Below are 22164 nucleotides of genomic sequence, written 5' to 3'. Positions count from 1 at the left end.
GGTGATCAGCATACGGGCGATTTGATTTGTCCGGAGTGCCGCCTAGTCGTAGGCGATCGGTTTATCGATGCATCTTTCCCGTACCCGTTTACCGGTAGCAAGAAACAGACGAATGTTTGCCGTGTTGGAGACCCCCAAGATTGGCTACTGAACGGTGAAAAGCTATCCACCATAGTGGAACCGTGCAAGGTTAACGAACACTCAGTTAAGTTGCTGCTGGGATCTGTTTCACTGCTGCCTCCCTCGGAGCGGCCGCCTGCTGCCCAGGCTCCGATCTCCTTGGCGGCCGCTGCCATCTTCATGGCATCGCAGGGATCCGAGGGAAGGAAAACGGTAAAGGAAATCGGTGACATTGCCGGTGTGGCCGAGGTCACTATCAGCCACTCGTACCGGCTGATGTACCCATACGCGACAGAACTGTTTCCCGAGGATATGAAAGTCTTTGAAAGATGATTGACTTTGCATTGATAATAATACGCTTACCTTTCCTTCTTCAATTGGTCGCGACATTTCTTACAGACTGCACCGAAACGTGGTTGTATTAAATAGTTTATTTTCATACATAGTTTGATTTCTGGGTTTGTCCTTACTTTAGATTAGGATGAAATGAAAAGAGCTTTTGTACAACACATCATGTTACTCATGTACTTGGTTTCCATCATACGAGTTAATACTTTTCAGTTACGTGAACCTTTTCGAATTCGAAAAATGAAACAATCCGCACCCATGCTGTTCGGCCACACGTGCTACGGTTCAATGGATACTTTCCGACAATTGTGCCTAGCAATAGTAGCGCGCCGTGCTAGGGAACGAATGCGAACGTCGTGGAATACGAGTATAGGTTTTTACTGATTTTCTTTTTACCTTCGTCATGTTGTAGCTATCGAGGGATGTGTACCAAAACTTGTTCCTATTGTTTGCGCGGTAAAAATGACCCCAGTTGAGCTGATCGACCCATCGTGCTAGAGTCGCGTTTCTATCGGTTTTGTGTACGGCATCGTGCCAAATTGGTGCGCAATATGATACAGACAAATATTGTCGATCGGGTTGCGTTTGTAACTATCGTTTGAGATTCGTACGGCATATTTATGTATGTAGAGGATGCTCACTATCGCCACACGCCGCATAACATAAGATTAGTTCAAACATACAAACTTTACGTTACGTATGGAAAACAGACGCTAAATACTTTCAATACTGCTTAAGAATGCGATTCAACAGTGGGAAAAGATAAATGCTTCCATCAATGCCACCACGGAGCGGTTACGGAATTAATGTACAAAACATCTAGAATCTAGCTAAACAAAAAAACGCCATTATGCCATTCGCACATCGGATCTTGGATATTTCTTGGTCAACGACTCCTCCACTGGTCGTTGAAATGTTTGATCGAAGGATTTGATATATTGTTGAAAGGTTTTATAAACCGTCGCCTTGCAGGGACTTTCGTTATTTTCCAATTTATTTACTACAGTATTGCTTTACTGAACAGAAAAGCGCAAACGAAACACCGCCGATGGCGGCTGATTTAAGTATGTGTCTTATTGATTAGTTTATATTCGTTTTCAAGGTGTCGAGAGCGCCTTCGTTTAAGTGTATTTGATTCTGCTGCTGTATTGCTGCGAAACAGGTATGCTCCTCAGTCGAGTTGGTAAGTAGTTTTTTGATATTTTTGAGTAATACAAGAATGCTGCCAAAATGGGAGATTTGTGGAGCTAGAAAAGTGCCCAACCAAGGTATCGTTTTTTTGCTTGAGTTTGTGTTTCTTTCTTCAGTTTTCCAGTATAATGATGTTACCGCAGAATCAACCAGCGTGTTCGCCGGTCGCCCTAATCCCGCGGAGTCCTCTTCGCTTACTCAACAACAGAGCACAGCTCCGTTTGTGCCCTTTCTTGCCCGATCCTTGCGGTCCTTGCACCTCTATCCGTGTTTGTATATTTTTATCGCATTTGGTATATTTTGACTAGTTTTGAAATGCCCACTCGGCACTCGACCAGAGCACCGCTAGCACCGCTGCTGTAGGCTCCCTTTCCGTCCGTTGCAACAAAACCGCAAAATGGCCCCAAAATGGCCCTACAAATTTCAGTTAATGTCTTTATCGTTGATTTACCGGCAGTATGCTTGTGTTTTAAAATTGTTGCGTTTGCGTTTCAATTCGTTCGTTCTACGTTCGTTTTGGCGTCTTTGTGTGTTGAAAAAGCTTCCTAAAACTATCCGGCCCTTGGATCTTGAATACTGTGTGGGCCGCGGATTGCGCCATCTTTTTGTCGTTTTCGGTTTCAAATGAAATGATCCATCGTTTTCGCACACTCACACTATAAATAAACGCACTCTGGCCATTTTACTCAAATTATTGTTTCCGTTTGATGTAGGCTTATCTCGTGTTTGGTTGAAACAAGCGATTGGAGTCATTCGCGGTGGATGTTGCCGATGATAACCAGTGTTGACCAGCGTGAAGGTGAATGAGAAAGGTGTCCTGATGATGGCCACTTGCAAAGCATTCCAGTGTTCGATAAAACTTAGGCTACTGGAGAAGGTCAATTCCTCTAGCCAGTGACAGTGACGTAGAATTAGGTGCACTAGAAACGTAGACGATGCCGGCCTGTCTAGCCTGCCGATGGATCGCCGCAGAACTTCTCCGCCATCACGGAGAGCACATGCTCGAATTTGGCGTGCCGTTCGTCGGCCGGTACCAGCGCACCCTTGCTGCCCCAGAGGAACTTCATCTGAAATTCGGTCCTGGCGGGGACAGTAAAAGCTCAAATCAGCGCCAACGTGCACTGGCAATGTTTGACCATCGCAATGCCTTACCTAAAAGCGTCCTCCATCAGCGGGTCGAACCGGCCAGTGTCCTGCAGTATGGTTTGAGCATTCTTTCTGTACAGTGAGAGGTTGTTGATGAAACTGCGGGCCGCATCAAGGTGCGCGAACAGAACGGAGAATCCAAAATCTTGCGTAATCGTTTCCCAGGGCGTCACGCAGGAGGCCACCAGCGATGGGCAAGGTGAAGTGGGTGTAGCTAAAAAAAGTCACGGCCACAAAAGGATGGCTGCTTAGTTCCGAGGAGTAAAGAAAATTCTCCCCACACCTACCGAAGACATCGTTGATCGTGCGGTCCTTGACTAGTATGTAGGGCAGTATGTGCGGTATGGTCGTATTGGGAGCCTGCGGATTGGAGCAGTCGTTCATGCTGTTCATCGTCGGTCGCAACTTGGCCTCGAAGTTGAAAGCACTGTCGGTGAACTTTTGGCGCAGCGTATGCCAGGTGGACTCGAGCTTTTGGATCTGCGGGGAGCACCGGACGATAGGTTAGCTTGCGCCATCTGGAGTGGCCCCGTATGGGGGTACCTACCTGTGGCATCGAAAGGCCCAGCATGATGGCACTGAACCCAAACAGGTTGCCCAACGCAGTTTTCGTCTCGACCGCCACCTGGATCCACTTGTTGAGCGTTTCCGCCCGCTCGAGGTCACTCTGGCAGGTGAGAATGGTAACAGCCACCAGCAGCTTCATGCACTCGGTGCGCTCGATGAGGTCCGCCCGGTACTGCCGGCCCTGCTCGAGGGTGATGAGCTCCAGCCCGGTGCAGTTCAGCGGGTCATCCTTTCGGCTGTCGTCCTTGTCTGCGTCCCGCAACGATACGTCGAAGGCACCGTGTAAGTCTGAGTGAGTTCTGATTGGCCCTGCCGTGCGCCTTACCTAGTATTAGTCCTATGTCGACCCGCGTCAGGTGATTTGCAATAACCCGCGATCCGGACTCGCACAGCATCATCCGGAAAGTGTTGAGCGTGCCACTGTCCAGTGGTTTGCAGTCACAGAACGGCAGGAGCAGCGTGTTGAAGTTCTCCAGATCGTACCGGGACGTCTGCTCGAAGGTGGGAACGTGCATCGCCAGCAATGCTTCCTCCGCCGCGACCGGATCGAACTCCAAGTGCGACCGGAGCGTCACCGACGATAGGGAGGTCGGGATGAAGCGTGGATTCTTCAGCACGACCCCTCCGGCCCGATGGGGCAGTGCCAGATCCTCGCCGGTGGCGGAGCTCTGTGCCGAATCGCCCGACCCATTGCCCGAGTCCGAGCCCGACGGATGGTACGACGTTATCGCTCCCCGACCGTGACCACCCTGTCCCGCGTGGCTGTCGGAGTCCTTGAGAGAGTCGCGCCGCTGAAGCGTTCCGGCGCCACCACTTCCTCCGCCCCGAATCGGTTTCGGTGGTGGACTCGGTGGCCCCTCGTCGTTTTCCGCAAACTGTTGCTGCTCGATGCAAGGGCTAAGCGAATGTTCGCTCGACTCCTTGTTGATACTGGAAGCGCGCGAGCCCGAAAGCTTACCGTGCGAAGATCTGAGGCTCGCCGACCGTGCCAGCGACGCGTTGCTACCCTTCAGTGCGACGGCATCGACCGAATTGGATCGGGAAGTCGTTTGCGACTTTACCACTCCGTCCGCACTGGAACTCTTCTCATCGCTCGGCGCCCCCGGACAACGTCCACCGTTGGCCACCTGCTCGCCGTGGATGACTCCGTCGGCACTGTTACACTTTTCGCCACCAGCGCCATCCACCAGGCGTGATGGTTTCCCGGTCCCCGGTTTTCCCTCCGTTCCGCCGCCGTTGTTCCCTATTACACCGTCGGCACTACAGTACCGTTGTTGGACTCCCTGGGCACCGTGGATGGGCGTGAGGGACTGGGAGCGTTGCTTTTTGCTCGGTAACCGTGGCGGTGTTTCACGCTTGGTACGCGGCGGTGACGACATGGGACTCCGGTAGGAGTTCGTCTGCTGCGTGTAGGGATTATACCTGCGAACGGGTTGTAAGGATAGTGTCAATCCAGTTAAGAGCGGTGCAGGCCGCGTATGTCTGACTTACCTAAACCCAGGCGATGATGGCACGGGTGAGGGTGAGTTGAGCGGGCTCGGCCCCCGGATGCCCGCCACGCCGGTCACATTCTGGGGGCACTTGCCGGCGTAAAACGACAGCGGATACGTTCGGTTGCACGGACATTGAATTCTTGCCCCAGAAGCGGCCGAAATCGATTTTCCTGCAATCGTGGGCGAGATGTGGATTAGTGCACCGAACGGTGGCGTGTCCGAACGAGTCCGACTTACCCGAGCCCACGTAGAAGGTAATCAAGTCAGGAACTGTATCGTAGGCATCATCTTCGAACTGATACTGGACTCGCTCGTATACGGTTTCCGGTTGCAGCAGCAGCTGTTGGGGCGACACACGAGAAAATACGCACAATATAGGTCGATGCGAACCAGAGAACCTCGACCCCGAACACTTGATACATGGCGTCGTATCGACAGTAATGAAGCGCCTAATGAAGTTACTCCTCTCGTCGTTCGACGGTGGAAGTCGTCCAGTTTATTATTTTCACACTCAATCGAATAGCGTCTTGGTAGCCCTCTAGTATCGCCGGGAGAGTTTAGATTCAGATTCGGATGTCAAAATTTACGACAAAATTAAGGCGAAAAATGAAATATTTTGTCGAATCCTACTGACATTGGTTGTCTTTTCGTAGCAAAGGCTACTCGGATAACTGACGACGCCACATACTAAAGGTTGCTACGACGGCATCAGACATTCGTAAATGTCTTTTAAAATTCAGTTTTAAGACTCTTTACGTTCTCTTTGGTGAACAAATTTTCGCAGAAGAGTGAAACACTGCATTATTTCCATAGTCCGACCAACTCAGTTTCATCTCTTAAAAATCGAACCTGACAACGGTGAAAAATGACGGCCGATTGATCCACCATTTATAATCTGCAGGCTCCGGCATATCGAACCGTTCGCATCTCGCGAAGCACTTCCGACAGCGAGCGTCTTTGCAGCAAAACCTGGCACTACCCTCATCCAGAGCATCTTTTCTCCCGGAGCCCGGTTATTGGTTCGTTAGGTTTCAAGTGATCGATCATAATGTTATTTGCCATTCGCTCTTGCACCGTTCTCCAGAACCCAACGAAACCTTTCGCTGGTGCCATCGGCACGGAACTCGACAAGCTCTGCCAAGAATACGCAAATAGGAATGGAAGCTAATGGAATGCCGGGCTCGTCGGCACACCAATCATAGTCCGAATGTGGTTCGGTTGCTGCTGGAGCTGCTGATCAAATTGTGGGCGTCCGTAAGGACACGGATTGACATGTTAATGATGGCCCAACATATCCCTTCGATGGGGTCTTTTGTGTGCCCGTCCTCCAATAGATTTTTAATTAACGTCTATTGATTGGAGCGCTCTGCTCGTTATTCAATTTGCGTTACTGAACCAAACTAGTCCATCAATCGTGTGGTATGTCTATCGAAATATCGATGACCTAAGAGTTTGATTGGATAACATTCTAACGCAGCATCGAAACAGGAAGGACAGTGGTTCGTTATTGTTGCTCTCAAACTTGCCAGCAGTCAAGGGCCATCGTCCTGCAGGCTTTGTTTTACGATCCACCCATCGACGCGTTTGACGAGGCCACTTCACACCCAAACTGGTTAGTTGCAACTAATTAAATGTCTCTTCATTTGAGACGAGATAAAAGTTCTTCTCGGACGAGAAGCTCCCGAGGGCTGTTTGCTGTCCACTTACTCGCCCCGTACGGACCCCGTATTGGAACAAAATGAACACTGTGCCTTGAGTGGTTGCTGTCAAGATCGGAAGGCCAACGGGGTCCGGACCGGAACCAGAAGGACCACCACTAATAGGTACACGGTCGGCGTCAGCCGGCTCCACGGCACGGACACGGCACGGTAGTCAGCCAAATGCTCCCGCAAACTGCGAGTCAAGCCTTCAAAGCTGAAGCAACTTGTAATCTGCGGATGTTTTCTCTTCGCTCAAGAACCACCTCGCCCGAAGGGCGTGGTAGTTAGCACGGAGGACGAAAAATAAAGCAGTTAAAATCTCAAGACTTGCCGGCTTGGCCGGCCGTTCTCTGGGCAGCACTGCCATATGGCAACGGCCACGCTCGGCTGCAGGAGTGGTGTGCCAGAGTGCGCTCATGCACTGGAAACTTTTGCACGTGATTTTCTTGATTCTTCCGCAAAGTCGGAAAGGAACTGGATGTGAACAACTGACTAACGGAAGAGTAAACGTTTTACAGTCAACGTTTGCTGGAATGGAACCGAAGATGGAGCACGAGCGGTGCACATCTTGGTCTAGATCTGCCAACTTTTGGAGTGCAGTGTTATGTAAATGAATTGCTGTCGCTAAGTTATGAACTTAAGTTTTGTTGGTTTCCCACCAGACAGACAGAAGGAGACAGTTCCCGCTTGTTTCTAATCGGATCAGGAGAGATTTGTTGAAAGCTTTATAATTTTCCGAATCCCAGAATGTCTTTGTCGAGATAGAAACTAATTTAAAAAGTGTACCAAATGGAGACGCCTGGTAGCGAAATGGAGGCGCATGGTGCGTCCAACGCTTGCCCGATTCCCCCTACATTGATCGTCGGCTCACCTTATTGATGACGAAGTGTAGCGTGGGTCCCTTCGTTTTGCACGTCAGGACGTAGTTCCCGGGCTGGGAAACACAATCGCGCACCAGGAAGTCCCCCTCCTGCTGGACAATCTCTTCGGCCCGCTGGCGTGGGATCGGCCCATGGTACCAGGCGTGCGACCGGAGGTCCCGCGAATCCAACGACAGCTCCCATTCGAGGGCCTTCTTCAGTGCCACTGCTTCGTTGCCACCGTCCGGTGTCGTTTCCTGTGGAATCGGGAGCCATTTCGATTATTTTATGTACAGTTCAAAACGGAGTTATTAAGGGACCAATTGTCATCCGATGACGGTTACTTACCATATCTAACAGATCGCCACAGCTCTTACTTTGTTTCGGGGCAGCCGGCGTCAGGCAGGCATAGCTTAACAGATTCAATGGGATAGAAAGAAAACAAGATTAGTTTCATTTTGCAGCCAGTCATTCGACGGCAATAGACCGTAAGTTAATAACGGAAAGGGGCATTTTCATGTTCTCGGTTGATATCTGTAGAGGATTTTTTCTCTTCTATTTTCGATTTTCTATTTAAAAAACCAATTTTATCACTAACTTTGTAGAGCAACCATAAACAGCAAAGACCCATACACTCGGCCGTAGACTCATCGGCAAATGCATATAAACAGTGTATTGAACCCAACGAATAGATTTACCCTAACTGTTACACATCCGAGAGCTGGCATAAATTGGCAATAGCAATAGCTGACAATCGGGCTTTATGGAGCGAATCGTCTCGGACAGTATAACCGATGAGCCACACATCCAATCAGCCCACGATAGACACGGAAGCGGGTCCGATTGCACAATTCCACACATCGTACCATTGGCAGTTATGGTGTAGATTCCCCCACGGATACTGGTTTAGTATCCGTAGCGCTGGCGCTAACCTGGCGACAGTGGACCACCGTTCGCTCGGTTGGAAACTGCCATTAAACCTCCATCGGGCGGGCGAACCGGGGTTCGTTCATTGCTTTTTGAATCCTTTTTGCCAACGACGCCAATTTCGTGAGAGGTAAATAAAGTAAACTGTCGGAAACGTTTCGAGCGAACATTCAATTAAATGTGTGGCCGAGAACACAGCGACAACGACTGTCCTCAGGACGGTTCGGTCTGGCGACTTTTCGGAAGGCTTCCGAGTGGATGAGACAGTGGGCGAGTGAAACAATAATTGATCCAACTTGGACGAAACCGATAGCCACTATGGCCAACATACGCGTCTGCCAGAATTTTGAGGACACACCATCAGCGTTTAACTCGTGGCAAAAACAAAATGCCTGCCATGTCGGCATTTGTCTGGTGTTCCAGGGTGACCCCGGTGGGGATACTTTTGCCTAAAACGCCTTTCGTCCTTTGTGGTTGAATTTTTATCGTGCGTCGCCGTGTTTGCAGATTTGTTGCTTCGGACGTCGTTCGTCCTGTTGGTTCTGTGCGTCCGGTGTTTGCCTTCATGATACCAACTGGACAACCGTGTGCCGTTGCATTCCTCAGAAAAGGTTCCACAACAAACCCCGGTAAGGGCCAGGGCGCAAATGGTCAGCAGGTACGTCGGGCGCGTTGAGGTGGTTTGCGATTTGATTTGTTCACTTGGCCGAGCTGGAAAATTCGTCCATAATTATTCACTGTTGATTTTTTGGATGGTCGGCTTTTTGTTGGCATGCTCGGCAGGATGGACGTTTGGGCCCTGTGGGACTGTGAACGTGAGAAGGACGTTAATGACGCCTCCGGGGCGTAAGAGGAACTCGAGCCCGGTGGGAATGTAATTTCATGCTTCACGCTCGGCAAACTTTACTTTATCCTTTGGTGTTTCGCTACGGAGGTCGCTAGAAGTGAAATAAAAGTTTGTTTAATCCTTTGCTGCGGTTCAGGAGAAACACTAAATGAAAAGGTTGCGTACAGCTACACAGTTGGGTTGGCAGCAGGACAATAAAACAGAAACAATTCGTCATTACGAACAAGTTAGCTCTTTGTTACATTAACTGTTCGGAGTTTTTGGTCGAAGTTTGCGCAATACACACTCCACAGGAAGTAATAATGGCCAAGGGGCACCGGCGCAACAGTTGAATGAAATGAGCAACAGCCCATCGCAGAGTTCGCAAAAAAATCTATTGTTTGTTTGGCTTTCACTAATGACACAGAGCACAAAGCTGGACAGTCGACATTTGTGTGGGCATTTTCATACTAACGTTCAGGCCTTTATTGCTGCCGCGTGCCTTTTCAAGCGTGTTTCAGCTTTTCAACCAGAACACAACTGTTGTCAGGCCAATTTATTACAAATATTTTTCTGAATTGTATCCGCCAACTTCCGTCTGTTCCCATTTTTATAAAAACTTCTCTTTGGAGTAAATGTTTAAAATGGGGTATGCAAAGCTCGGCCTGGCGATAAGAAAGGAGCTTATGAATGACCACAACAAAAGGATGTGGCACCGGTAGCCACGAGCCATCGATGACCACGTGGTAATCCCAACGTGCACTGGGGAGTCCAGCAGCATGGACCATGGTATGGTCCTAAGTGACTCAACTGCAGCAGTTTGCAGCCCATGCGATGAAACCGCAATCATGCACTGCCCGAACCACTCGGCCACAAGGTTCTTTGTACCGTGAAAGTGTTATTGGTTTCGGAGCGATGGGTTTTTCCGCACACCATGACTCCAGCTCCAGCTCGTAAAAGGGAAACCCGCAACACTTGGTAGAAGTTTTTGTTAATCTTAATTTTCACCGCGCCCATTAAGCCACACCAAAAAGATCAATCACCGTCAAGTGGTGGATAAAATTTTGCCACTCAAGTGTTTCGCCCGAAAATTCACAGGTTATCAGGTCAGGTTTTATGGGTAAATTATGCACCCTTTTGCGTCGCAAGACACGATTGACACACGGTCCGACATTTTTGCGTGCAAACAAACTTCACTTTCGCCGTGGAAGTGGAAAACCTTTACAGTGGGACCAACATCTGCTGCTTATCGATAAGCCGGATGGACCCGACGCCCTCCTGTAACTCCCTCCCCTTACTAAGGTCGGACAAATGAGACACAGCCAATCGTGGCGGGGAACGTTTGGCCGTCGTTGAATTATTCATACTCGGCAACCCCGTGGAACGTGCTCATTACGGGCAAAAAGTTGTATAAATAAATCGGCGAGTCAAGAGGAGCGCCGCGTCGGGAACGCGGAAATGCGCCGACGTCGATGCATCAGACGGAATAAATTACGTGTCCGGATGCTGGAAGGCGGCTTCGACGGGTAACGGTTTCAGTCCATTTTCCGCGTGCCACGTTTCCACGTTTGCTCCTTAATGTTGCGTCAACCACCACCACGAGTCAGACGACGAGTCAATTTTGATGCTCCCGAGGACCTACGAACGGGAATGACGGGTGGGGTACTAATCTGAAGCATCAGCCAGTCGCCCGGCATGGCGCATTCTGTTAGGTGTTGAGGTTTATTGATTTTTTACTTATTCGCCCATTCATAAAACAGAGGCCCGGGTTGGCCGGATGCCCATCGGGAGTATCTTTTACGATGAAGATAAGAACATTATGCGATATTAAAATATGGTTCACCCCAAGAAAAAGGGGGAAACCCCTCGGAACCGATGGGTGATGCGGATGTTTATGCTGCGTTTTTATGAAACAAACACTCGAAGGGCTTCGCAAGGCCCCTTCAGGTTTCAGATGGTGTTTCGTATTTCAGCTAAAATAATGTCCTAGCATAACTTTAGTCCATTTAAATCAATTTTAAAAAAATTAAAAGGGCTGAAATTTTCCATTCATTACATTTCAAAGATGCCCCAAATCTTTTGTTTGACTGGTGCCTGCTTCATTGTGGTTCTTTTACGAAAGAAAACATCCCAACTCATTGCGGCCAATTCCGTCAGGTATTGGACGTGGAAGGTGTGAAAAGTACTTTTCACTTCGCGCCTTGTGGCCAGAAAGTTCACACTTCCCAAGCGCTTGGTGGATGCAAAAACGATGACGAATGAGAATCTTTCCGCTTCCGCTTTCACGAAGGGCTTTCAGCGTCATTTCGTATGCGCCACGGCGGAAGGATTTACGAGGAAGCCGTGTGCAGCATCAAAATTCAGAGCGTACGACCGACCGTGGCCGTCTTCAAGTAGTTGCACAGTGCATTTTCATTAATTATTTATCGACTGGGCAAACATTCCCGGGCACCCAAGCGGTACCTTTGCAATCGGTACCAAAAAGGTGTAGACCCGACCGTTTACCTTGTGGCAAAACCGTGAGGGCGGACAAAAAACGGGGACATTTTGCCCGCCGGCAGCGCCCGAGGGCACCGACCTGGCAGTCGATGTTCGTCTAACTAACTACCGGAGCTTACGGACTATTTAACCGCAGCACTTTCGTTGGTCATTTACTGGAAAATGTCTTCGGTTTTGGTAAACATTATAAAATGTGCGGAACATTAACTAAGGATGGCAGTGCATAATTATTGCACCCCATTCTATTAACTTAAGCAAGATTACATTCCAAAAACTCCTCTTAAGGTCTCCCTCCGTTGCTCAGGAGGTTATTATCTAATCCCATTTCGGGTCACCGGTGCGCGGCGGGGTTTCTTCATTGTTATCGCCGCCTTCAGTTGGCCCGGAACGGCGCCGTGTAATTAATTCTACATCGTCCGAAAAGGCTCACCCGGCCTATATCGAATGTCTGCCCCGCAGGACTTCAAGTAGTCATAAAATTAAGTGCGCCGCGCCAGTGGAAAACACGCATTCCACGTCGCAGTGGACCGAAACTAGCCGCCGGCAGGAGGACCGCCTGGAGTTTTTATGATCACTTTTTTTCATTCATTTCAACACTAGACCCTCCGAAATTGCCGGCCGCGGGAAATTAATCGATCCCACCGTCGCTCCCTTTCGAACAGAAAGGCCGACCGGCTGGAAACGCACCGCGAGGGCGCCAGAAATCCCTTCGGAGGCCCCCAGGAAAAGCCTGCCCTCTGGGATAGGAAAAATGTAAAAAGAACGCCGACCGTACGGATTCGAAAGGAAACGGTTTCATTTAGTTGCAGTTTTCTCCACCCCGGGCGGGGGGTCTTTACCGGAAAGGGTGGTCTCGACGGGATCCGGCTGGTTCTTTCAATATCTCTGCTTCCAGGATTCGAGGATTCTCTGTGCTCCACTGGCCACTTAGAAAAAAAAGACCTCAGACTCTGCATAATGATTGCTTTCCCACCGACAGGGAACCGAACAGAAAAACGGTTCCGGAAAATGGTTCGGTGCCGCACTGAAAAACTTGCCGCCAATGTTTTTAATATATTTTCTTCGGGCCTCCGGCATTCCTTTGCCCGGCTGCCACTGCGCACCGAGAGCTGCTAAATCCTGGCGCCCAGTGCGAGGCGAACAAAGGATTCGCCGGCGGGCTCTGTCGGCCACGGTCTGTGATCTGTGATTCCCTTTCAGACGAATTAGTCTGCCAGTTCTGCCAGAGAGCGGCCTGCCTCTGAAACGAGCGACTGGAACATCTGCCGGAACACAGTTGTGCCACGGCTTGAATCCTTAATCCTCCCGTTGGTGTCGGCTGTGCTGCTTGCTAGTCGCAGAACGCAGTTCCGACGTTCGCTAGAGCTCGGTTTGATGTATTGAAAGTCTCATACGGTGCTGCCACTAATTGATAGTCCTTGACGGTTGGTCCTGATAGCTTCGAGCCACTATTAATTGCAGTCCGCGCTGACAAATATCCGGCGGTCCGACAACCTTGGCCGAGTAACTTGAGTGTGTAACGCAATTATGATGCATCATTTGACCACCACGGGGCACCGGTCCAAGATTGAGTTATCGATCCTCACACACTTCGGCACCTTCGCGGGGACGGAGGACACGGTTCCTGTGCAGGCGCCGAGACGCCAGACGCAACCATGAATCATGCTTCCCCGGTCTAGCTTGGACCCTCGCAGCAACGAGGGGCAGCAATGTCCTGCGGGAGTGTTGGTGCTGCGATTGGCATAATGTGATTGGCGAGCGACACTCTGCGAGTCCCGATGCAGTGGGCTGACGGTGGCAGCGCCGGCTCCGCCATTAAACGAATCGCTACGCCTCGGTGCCCGGTGGTCGTGTAATGAATTCAATTACCACCTTTTGTTTACATCGTTTTCCCGGGTGGTTTTTCTTCTTGCGCTGGCCCCTTCCTTTGGCCAACCCGTACACATAATTCAATTATTCAATTGAAATCGCTCCGGCGCATCGTAACACGAAGTGTGTCACGAGACGGATGATAATTGGAATTGGATTTTTTTCTTCAACAAAAGTACCTTTAATGGGAATGCAGTTTAGGGTCCGGTGCGTACCTGTGTGGACCGGTTCCGGTGGTTTTGGTTGGCGCTTTGAGCGCGTACCCATAAAAACAGGTAATTCCTTTGGTCCCTCACGTTTCGCAAAGACTCATTAGGACTCCCGGAATGGTGATTAAGATTCGCCCGAGGACAGCCTTTCAGATCCACGGGCACAAACGACAGTCTTCCGAAGCGGAACCACTTTGAATCCGACACCGAAAAGGCATCAGGCGGCGGCAGGTCCGTAAGCCAGCAAACCCCGGGCCACGCACCGCGAGACAGAGAGCGAGCGAGTGAGGTTCGGAAGGAGGGTCGGAAGTAAAAATAAACAAACCACAACAACGACACAACGCACCAGCGAAAATGGTGCCAGCGTGCCTTCCGGAGAGTCTCGCAGCCACCTGCTCCCGAGGCGGCCGCGTGAGTGTCCTGCGGCCCGTACGCCCTTCTTTTATTTTCTCCTTTTCGATCTCTCTCTCTCCGGTTCCGATTTTCCCGGTCCACTTCCGGAGAGCCGAACGGCGACCGTGGCTACGAGTGTCCAGCCAGCCGCTGCGGGCACTCTCGTGGGGCGGTTCGTAGGCTTTTCATTGATAAATTGGTAAATGGCCAGCGAATTAGATTGACTTCCCCCGGGCGGGGGCAGAATGGGTCCCCCCGTGGTCCGTGATGAAACGAAACAATGGCGGAAAATGGTGGAAATCCCTGCAAGCGGCCAGAGTCATCCGGCCGATTTTGGGAGGCCGATATCTCGTGCATCTCGTGGAGATTGCCCAACTCGCACACACCTACACACTCACATGGTGGGTCCGGGGATCTCAACGGGCGTCCATGTCTCCGAGAAGGGTGTATCCTTTTCTGCTTCGATCTGCGTGCCACTCTAGTGGCCGTGCGCCATTATTCCTTGCGCCGCGACAACTTCACTCCCGAGCAACCCGCACTTTTCACGATGGCCACACAATGCTGGGGCGTTGTTGTTACACTGACGATTTTTTTCCCGATTTTGGCCTTTTAATTGCTCATTGTGCCCATCGCTGACAGGATCCACATTGGGCAGGATTCTCACACAGCCACACTCGGGCCACCACACGGATAAATTCAGAGCTTATCACACTTTTTACAGCACCACCATATTCGTGCCAATCCCGCAGAACCATAGATCTGGGATCCGTTGGAGGAAAAAAAAGGCAACACAATGGGAAGCGAAAACCGCCCAACGAGGTGACCACAAATCACGCACCAACCAGGTCGGGCCAGAAGCGAGGACGAAGTCAGCGTGTCACGGCGGAAGGCAGGGAAAACGAAGTAAAGAAGTGGAGCGAAAAACTAAACCACAGGCCCGCGATGCGGTTCGGCCATCCGAACGCAGGAAGATTCGACACTGGACTGAAGAACCGTCCGCTGGACTCGGTGTCTCCGCGAAAACGCGACAGTGAGCGAATCCTCGCTCCGCAAGTGAGTGCGGAATACGCGAGAGAGAGAGAGAGCGAGAACCGCCCAGCGGAAGCCGCCTTTTGACGTATCCTGGGAAACGGCTGAAACAGGAGTCCCCTCGGGTCTGCAGGCTGGCCGTGAGTTTTCCTCACTCGACGGAAAATGAGTGATCCCCGTGAAGGTGTGCGTGCGAGTTCCCTTACGCGAATCCTTACGATAAGAGGCGCGCTTGATAAGGTACCCGCCCGGTACGTGGCTGTGTGCGTGTAGTACCCCGCGTAGTAGTAATCTACTACGCCGGGACGGATGTGCCGGAAGCGAACTCGAGCGGGCCGCGCGGCCATACATTCATTCATTCCCCGGCACCGCTCGGGGTTGTAAAATTGGCGAGAGAACGAAACTGAGAAGCAAGGTGGTGGTGGTGGTGGTGGTGGTGCATCCGATGAAAAGGAAATCAGCAGTCGAGGAACCGAATCCGGGGGACGGGCAAAAAACGGGCCACACAAACCAACACCCCTTCGCAGGATAAGGATTTTTTTGTGTGGTTTCTCCGTGATATTTCTTCTCCGACATGGCCTCCGACACTTCTGAGGAGGGTGAGCGCGCGCGGGTTTCAATCATGATTTATGTATTCTCCGTTTCTGCTGCACCCCCCATGCAGGACGAGAGCACGCGGAGTCCTTCCGGCCGCCGGGATTCGTCGGAACCCTCGCTACGTGCGTCGCACGGTTTGGTGCACACGTTTTGACGCCGGGTTATGCGTAGTGTAGTGCTTGCCTTTGTGATTACCGTTGTTAATTACGGTAGGTTAAAAGGGACCATCAAGATTGGGCCCCGAGGCCCTCTAGGGCTAGGATTGTACAAGATGCACACCTAGCATTAGCAGTGTAATGAGTTTTGTTCCTGGAGAACCAGCTTGTCTAGTGGTAAGGCTCGCGCTCTTTCATTGCAGCCCGGCCCACCATCAACGGAACCCAAACAAACTGCGAACTGCCGAGCCCAACGTTGCGTTCGATGGCACATGCGCATTTTCATGAGACTCCTCGCGCGAATCCCTTCAGAAACGGTTTCCAAGCTTGATAGTAATATTAAATTTGTCACAATATTCGTTTAAGGAAATTGAGGATATCGCAACACGACAATCCTGGAAAAACAATCTTCGAGGCCCGATTTGAAAATATTACGCAACGAACCACGTTTTTTCCTACGCAACGCAGCGCTGCTAGCTTTTTATAGCACCACCACTTAGCATGCTATAAAAAGTGTTCCATTATGAAATTTTCTGAAATTTACCAAGAATTCAAATTCCCCTTACTTACTGGCTTTCGGTTTCCGTGCCGGCGGCCGTGCTTGGCAGCAGTCCCTTGTCCCTAGCCCGAGTCCGATCGGGAACGGCCACACTGTGACGCATCCGTGCCCTGGTGGTGGCGTGCTCGTCACCGGCCGCCGCCGCTGCATTCCGTTGGTTTGCCTTCGCGTTCGCCTCTGCAAAACAACAGAAAACATAAACACTCCGTTATGCGCTACAGGGTGACGCGGTGCACAAAATCTGTCCGATTAGCAAAATTTGCCCCGAGGTTCGAGGTGGTTTGGGAAGCGACGACGACGTACGCGAGACGGGAACGCAGCAGAATGCGCGCAAAACACATTGCTGCTGACGGCGCAAACTTTTCCGCATGCTTCCTTGCTTGCACTTTGCCGCCGTGTTATCGAGATTTAATAAAATAATCACACGCAGGGGGTTATGGTACGCGTTGTCACCTTGCTGGTGCCCGGTTTAAAGTGATGCAAATGTCGACCGTGCGCCGGGATCCGTCGTCTGTTTTATATCGCCTCCGGGGGCGGCGGCCACTGCTTATTGGAACAGGTGTGATAAAAATCTCACTTGTCAACATGCTAAACGTTGTTGCTCCGAAGCGTTGTACGAAGTAATGTGGAACCCAATGTAACAAGTGAGCGACAATGGCGTGCGTACATAAAAGTTGCAATTTTCTTTGTTTTAAGCTTTTTTGGAGGGCATCCGATGCTCAGAAGCATATGTTACATTAATGAATTCATTTCACAACCTTTCCCAGGACCCATTGGCTACACTCCCTGGGATAGACACGCTGTCCAGCCCGAGCAGCATCCCTTTGCGGTTCCCACTTGGTGGACCACTTTTTCAACCGTGGCCACTCGTTATCGTGACACACGCAATTTATGCGCCTGCGGTTCGCCAGGTATGCATCACCCGGTCGCCGTCGCCGTCGTGTGGTGATAAATTATCGCGCAAAACCTCACATCGCTTATCTGGACCCGAGGCCCGGCCTGGAACCGGCGGCTCACAAACATCAATTCGACGGACGGACGGCGGACCGGTGGGACTGGGAAAATAAAATGAAGTAAACCACACACGGCATGTTGTTGCTGTTGGGCGAGAAAGTATCGCGCAAAGCAGAAACGAAATCTTCTTCGAAGGACTCGCGGGATGCGCTTCGCGAAGAAAGAACCCATCCGGGTCCGGGGTTGATGAGGCTGGAAGATTACGCGCTTTAATCTACTTTCAAAAATCTGCAACCCTCGGCCTCGGCTCGGACTTATCGCTCGGACAACTAGCCATCGGCTAGCCTCCGGTGGTACTCCAAGCACGTATTGCCGTTAAATCGTCTACTTTATCGTGGGTCTGAGGCCTTTTTTCCCGCTAGTCGAGTCCCGAAACTTTCGATCGTTTCGTAGTTCATTTAATTCGCTGGGTTTTATGGGCTCATATTTTGGGTGTGGGGAAAGAAATGGAATGGATCTTGGAATTGTTGCACTTACCATGGACAAGGTTCTCCCGTAGCGCAACCAGACTGCTGACGATGCGGGCTCGATGCGCGTTGTTGCGGATACCCAGCTTTTTGACGTCCGCCTCGGATAGAAATAGCAGCTCCTCCACGCCGTTATACGATTTGAATTTATCTGACGGGTCAGCGGAAAATGGAACCAAACCAAGAAGGTGAAACATAATTTCACTCACATACCTCTCGCCGGTCGGGACTTACCACCGTACTCGGGCAAATCCAGCCGCTGCAACCATTCGGCCGTGTCCATGTGTGGCACCGCGCTGATGACCTGGGCGGCATGCTTCTTCCGGCGGCTAACCGTGCCGAATTTGTAGCTCCAGGAAATGCCTTCGAAGGTGGAGAGCACACTTTGAGAACGGAACAACGGCATTTTCTAGGCTGCGCGTGCTACGCCTCGCGACGGTTAAGCTTTGTTCTTTTTGGGCGCGAAAGTATAAAATCCCAACAACACGACCGCACGACCCAGCGATGCACAATAGAATGATAGAAATTGAATTGTGTCAACTTTCGTTCGTCTTCAGAGAAAGAGTCTCGGTAGTCTGTCGCATGAAGTGAAATTATCCGCAACACAAATTTTTGTCACCAAGTTTTACACATTTTAATCACCATATGGATAGCGTTCGAATAGAAAAGGTCCTGCTTTGGCAATGCGCGACATTTATTCCTGTTGGGCCAACCATACTTGCTGACAACACTCAGGTAATGTAACTATTTTACGAATTTGTTTCACCAGACGACACTACCGATTATAGGCCACAAATGACTGCTGTGCGCAAGTCGATCCGAGGCACCGAAACCCGATCATTCGAACGCGACGCGACCGAAAGCCATCAAATGACTGCGCGAACTGAACCAGGTCCGCGGAACGACCACCTCGCGCCGGTACTTTGCATCGCTCAGCTGACCGGGCCCACGCGGCACTAACACTACTTAACCGACGAACACTTGCGTATCTGCAGCATCGACGTTGAGCATATCCCTACGCAACGTGGTGCAAGATGATTAAGCAAAGTGTTTCTTTTTTGTATCTAACCCGACCGATCTTTAATGAGTGGGAAATAATATGCTAACGGCTAACTAATCCACGATTTATAGCTCAATACTTCAATTAGCAGAGAGTAAAAAAATGATAACAATTTTTCATATATTTCACTCGTATGTTCAATCTATCAATAAATCGTTTATTTTGGATAAATAATTCATAAAATCGACGCCATAACATTTCACCTCAACATTGCGCAACATTGTAGTTAACCCAAGACCCAGGATTTCGGTGTGCGAATTGGTTGAAGATACAAAGAAATATCTGTCAAGGCTCTCCACCGGAGAAGCGTCCACGAAACCCCGGCCCAGAGAAATATCTGTCCACAATATGGCTGGCAGATAACCACGGTTGAAATATCGGTTCCGTTTGTACTTCGGATTGGGAACGACGCGCCGCGCTGGTTGTTAATTGACCGCCGACTTGCTCAGCGCACCCAACGAGCCCGAAAACATCGAAAGAAGGCTCCAAGAGCGAGCCACCAAAGGCCGCGGCAGGAAACGGGCCACCCGGTCACCCGGTATGGTAACGTATAATAAGCGCAACATAGTAAAGATCAATGTTTATTGTCGTTTTCATTCAACTGTCCGGCCCGAAAACCGGCTCCGACGGCACATGGACGGCTGCATGCTGGTTGGGTGGGCGAAGTCGAATGAATGAATGGCCCCAGCTCACCTGAGCACCACCCCTTTTGCATCCTGCATACACGAATGAAGAACTGGCTGCAGGCAGCGCACACACGAAAAAGGCTCCCCATAATTTCGATCATGAACGGTTTTCGGTGTTGTGGAAGAAAATCATAACTTAAGCCTGCTCAAAAGCGATTTATGCACTGTCCGGAACCGGTGCTGGCTTACGATTTGATTACTCGGCCCCATCCGAATCGGCCAGCCAGGAAAGCATCTGTTGGATCGATGTTTTTATCATGCTCCGACCACCCGAACACGCACTCATTACAACCGATAATGGGTCGCACGTTGGCCGCTCGTCAATCGATAGACCTTGATTTGCGTCAGTTACCGGCGATGATAGCAGCGTGATTAATCGCCACTGCAAAACAATCCCGGCTTCCGGGCGCTAGTTTGAGCGTTTTGGTCCCGGTGCCCTTAACATTCTTAAATCTTGGTTCTTTTTTACGCACAACGAAACTTCTCAACGTGCGTTTTCTGGGCAGATCTCCTCGGATCGCCAGCTGTTTCGGATTACGATAAATTACTTTCAATTGCTCTTCCAACGCATGGATCGGGAGTGGTGCAAGATCCGACACTTTCGCTTTTCATAAGCCATTCTGCATTCTCGGTATACGCTTACCCGGTGCATATGCGAGCACAGCATGTGTGGCCTTTCGTTCGCAGCATCGATTAATACACATTATTCAATTCGCCGACGATTTCTGTCCGTGGGCGGCGGGCCAACATACGCTGGCGAGCTGGTAGCGCCCCGAGCTAAACGGGGTGCGTTCCACGCCCCGGTGGGTTATGTTGGGTCGCACGCTCGATGGAACATTCCTGCCGCAGACCGATTGCCACCGAACAATTTACTGCTCAGCATATGGCAGACAAGTGCAGCCAACGCAGTGCAATTCCCGCACCGTTCCCCATTTATGGGTACAGTGATTTAAATCGTTTTGCTTGCGTTGCTAAAACTCGGACATTTTAATAACAATAAAACGAGATTTAAGTATGGGCTTTCGAGGTTTGGAATGGACTTTTTCCACCAAACTGTGGGTCGCAAACTTTTAACCCATGTCCGCTGACGAACTCCAACAGAAGAAATTGATTATGAACCCAGTGCAAGCCAATCGGGCAGATAATTAAGATAAATGGAACCGATATGCGGCAGTCTATTGGCCCGACCAATGAAACTTCTGCAACGGCACGATCGGTAATTACGACGGAGCAGCATAAAAACGGCTTCAGCTCCCTGCAAGGCGGGATGCATTTTGCATACGAAAGAAACGCGCCACAACGGTACATGGCAACTTTAGTGTGAACCGTATCGTGTATCAGGGACTGGTTGAGCAAGTTTCGCGCAAAAGATAATTTCATTAGGCAGTCGGAAAGCTAATTAACGCGTTGGAGCGCCTATCGCGAGCAGATACTCGCTTCCCGCCTCGGTCTACATTACGGACCACCATCGATCTGGTCTGGCACCTTGCCACCTTGCTAACTTACTCTGAGACCGCCGTTTATCGAGCTTGCTAGTCGTTTTGCCCATCCTTAGGCCTTAGGCAGCTGGCTGCTTCACACAACACGCGTTGGGAGGGAGTTGACTAATGTTGTCAATCAAATCGGGGGCAGCATCTACTTTCGTCGCTTGAGCCGATGACGTTTGACCCGGAGCTGAAAAGATGGAGAAAAATTATGTCGCTCCCTCCGAAAACCACAGTTAATGCCTCTCGTTAGCCGGGTGGCCCGAAGATTGGATTAACGGCCTGGGACAAATGAGGAGTGAGAAAATGGGCTTCAATTTGTTTCATCTCCGGGCGCCGTCCAAGGATGACGGTCCTCCGGTCCCTACGGCACGTTGGACACTACTAATGCGGAGCAGCGTCTTCAAGAATCTACCGCTAATGCGCTAGAGCCTTCCGAAGGTTTACCGAAAGACGACCAGTGTCTACGTAATGACGCGGTTCTTGATCTCACCAAAAGAGAAAAAATACATCTCCCGCAGCTTACCGGTTATTGGTTGTCTCTGTCGCACGGCTGAGTGGATTTGGTCAGGATTTGGTATCATCTAATGTGCAGCACCGGGGGTTGAGCTGTGTTTTTGAATATTTAATGAGTCGCCCACCCAATGGGGATGATGTCACACGAGGTGTCTGTATTAGTGTAATCTTATGTACGGCAGAGGCTGTCCAGATTTTCGAACCTCCCACGGAACGGGCGTCTAATCTGGTCGTTGAAGTTCGTAATCCGCTTGGGTTAATCGATCGTGCCAAGTTTGATGTTTATCTCCCGTAACCCGTTATTGCTTGTCTCACTTGCCGAAGTTGCTCGTGGTAAATTCATAAGGATATTGTAAGACTGTTCATAAATATTCATTCATTTCATCCCTAGTAGTTAGACTATTTCTTCTGTTGAAACAATCGAATCCGAAACGGAAACGAAATGTTGT

The 22164-nt window shown here is 50.4% G+C and overlaps 1 protein-coding gene across 1 annotated transcript; it reads right to left on the bottom strand.

Moving 5' to 3' along the window:
• Nucleotides 1-2606: 2606 nt before the first annotated feature.
• On the bottom strand, nt 2607-21264 carry LOC131208134 (breast cancer anti-estrogen resistance protein 3 homolog). The gene is made up of 13 exons (XM_058200784.1): nt 21222-21264; nt 18204-18332; nt 17980-18120; nt 16500-16665; nt 7774-7837; nt 7437-7682; nt 5103-5205; nt 4864-5035; nt 3698-4794; nt 3353-3621; nt 3093-3285; nt 2812-3019; nt 2607-2739 (listed from the first exon to the last, which is right to left on the bottom strand). The coding sequence occupies exons 1-13, from the start codon at nt 21262-21264 to the stop codon at nt 2607-2609; spliced, it is 2964 nt and encodes a 987-aa protein (XP_058056767.1).
• Nucleotides 21265-22164: the final 900 nt, after the last annotated feature.

Source organism: Anopheles bellator, chromosome 2 (genome assembly GCF_943735745.2).
Source record: "Anopheles bellator chromosome 2, idAnoBellAS_SP24_06.2, whole genome shotgun sequence".
Taxonomy (NCBI): Eukaryota; Metazoa; Arthropoda; class Insecta; order Diptera; family Culicidae; genus Anopheles; species Anopheles bellator.
The sequence above is the reverse complement of the archived record's forward strand: the minus strand, read 5'-3'. Positions and strand labels throughout refer to the sequence as shown.

What these genes read in the sequence shown, in the direction of transcription:
- LOC131208134 (XM_058200784.1), bottom strand. Translation starts at nt 21,264, where the DNA reads ATGGGCAAAACGACTAGCAAGCTCGATAAACGGCGGTCTCAGA. An exon ending in CGATAAACGGCGGTCTCAGA is followed by an intron (nt 18,333 to 21,221) that starts GTAAGTTAGCAA and finishes CCACCTTCGAAG; the next exon opens with GCATTTCCTGGAGCTACAAA. An exon ending in ACGGGAGAACCTTGTCCATG is followed by an intron (nt 16,666 to 17,979) that starts GTAAGTGCAACA and finishes GTTGTTTTGCAG; the next exon opens with AGGCGAACGCGAAGGCAAAC.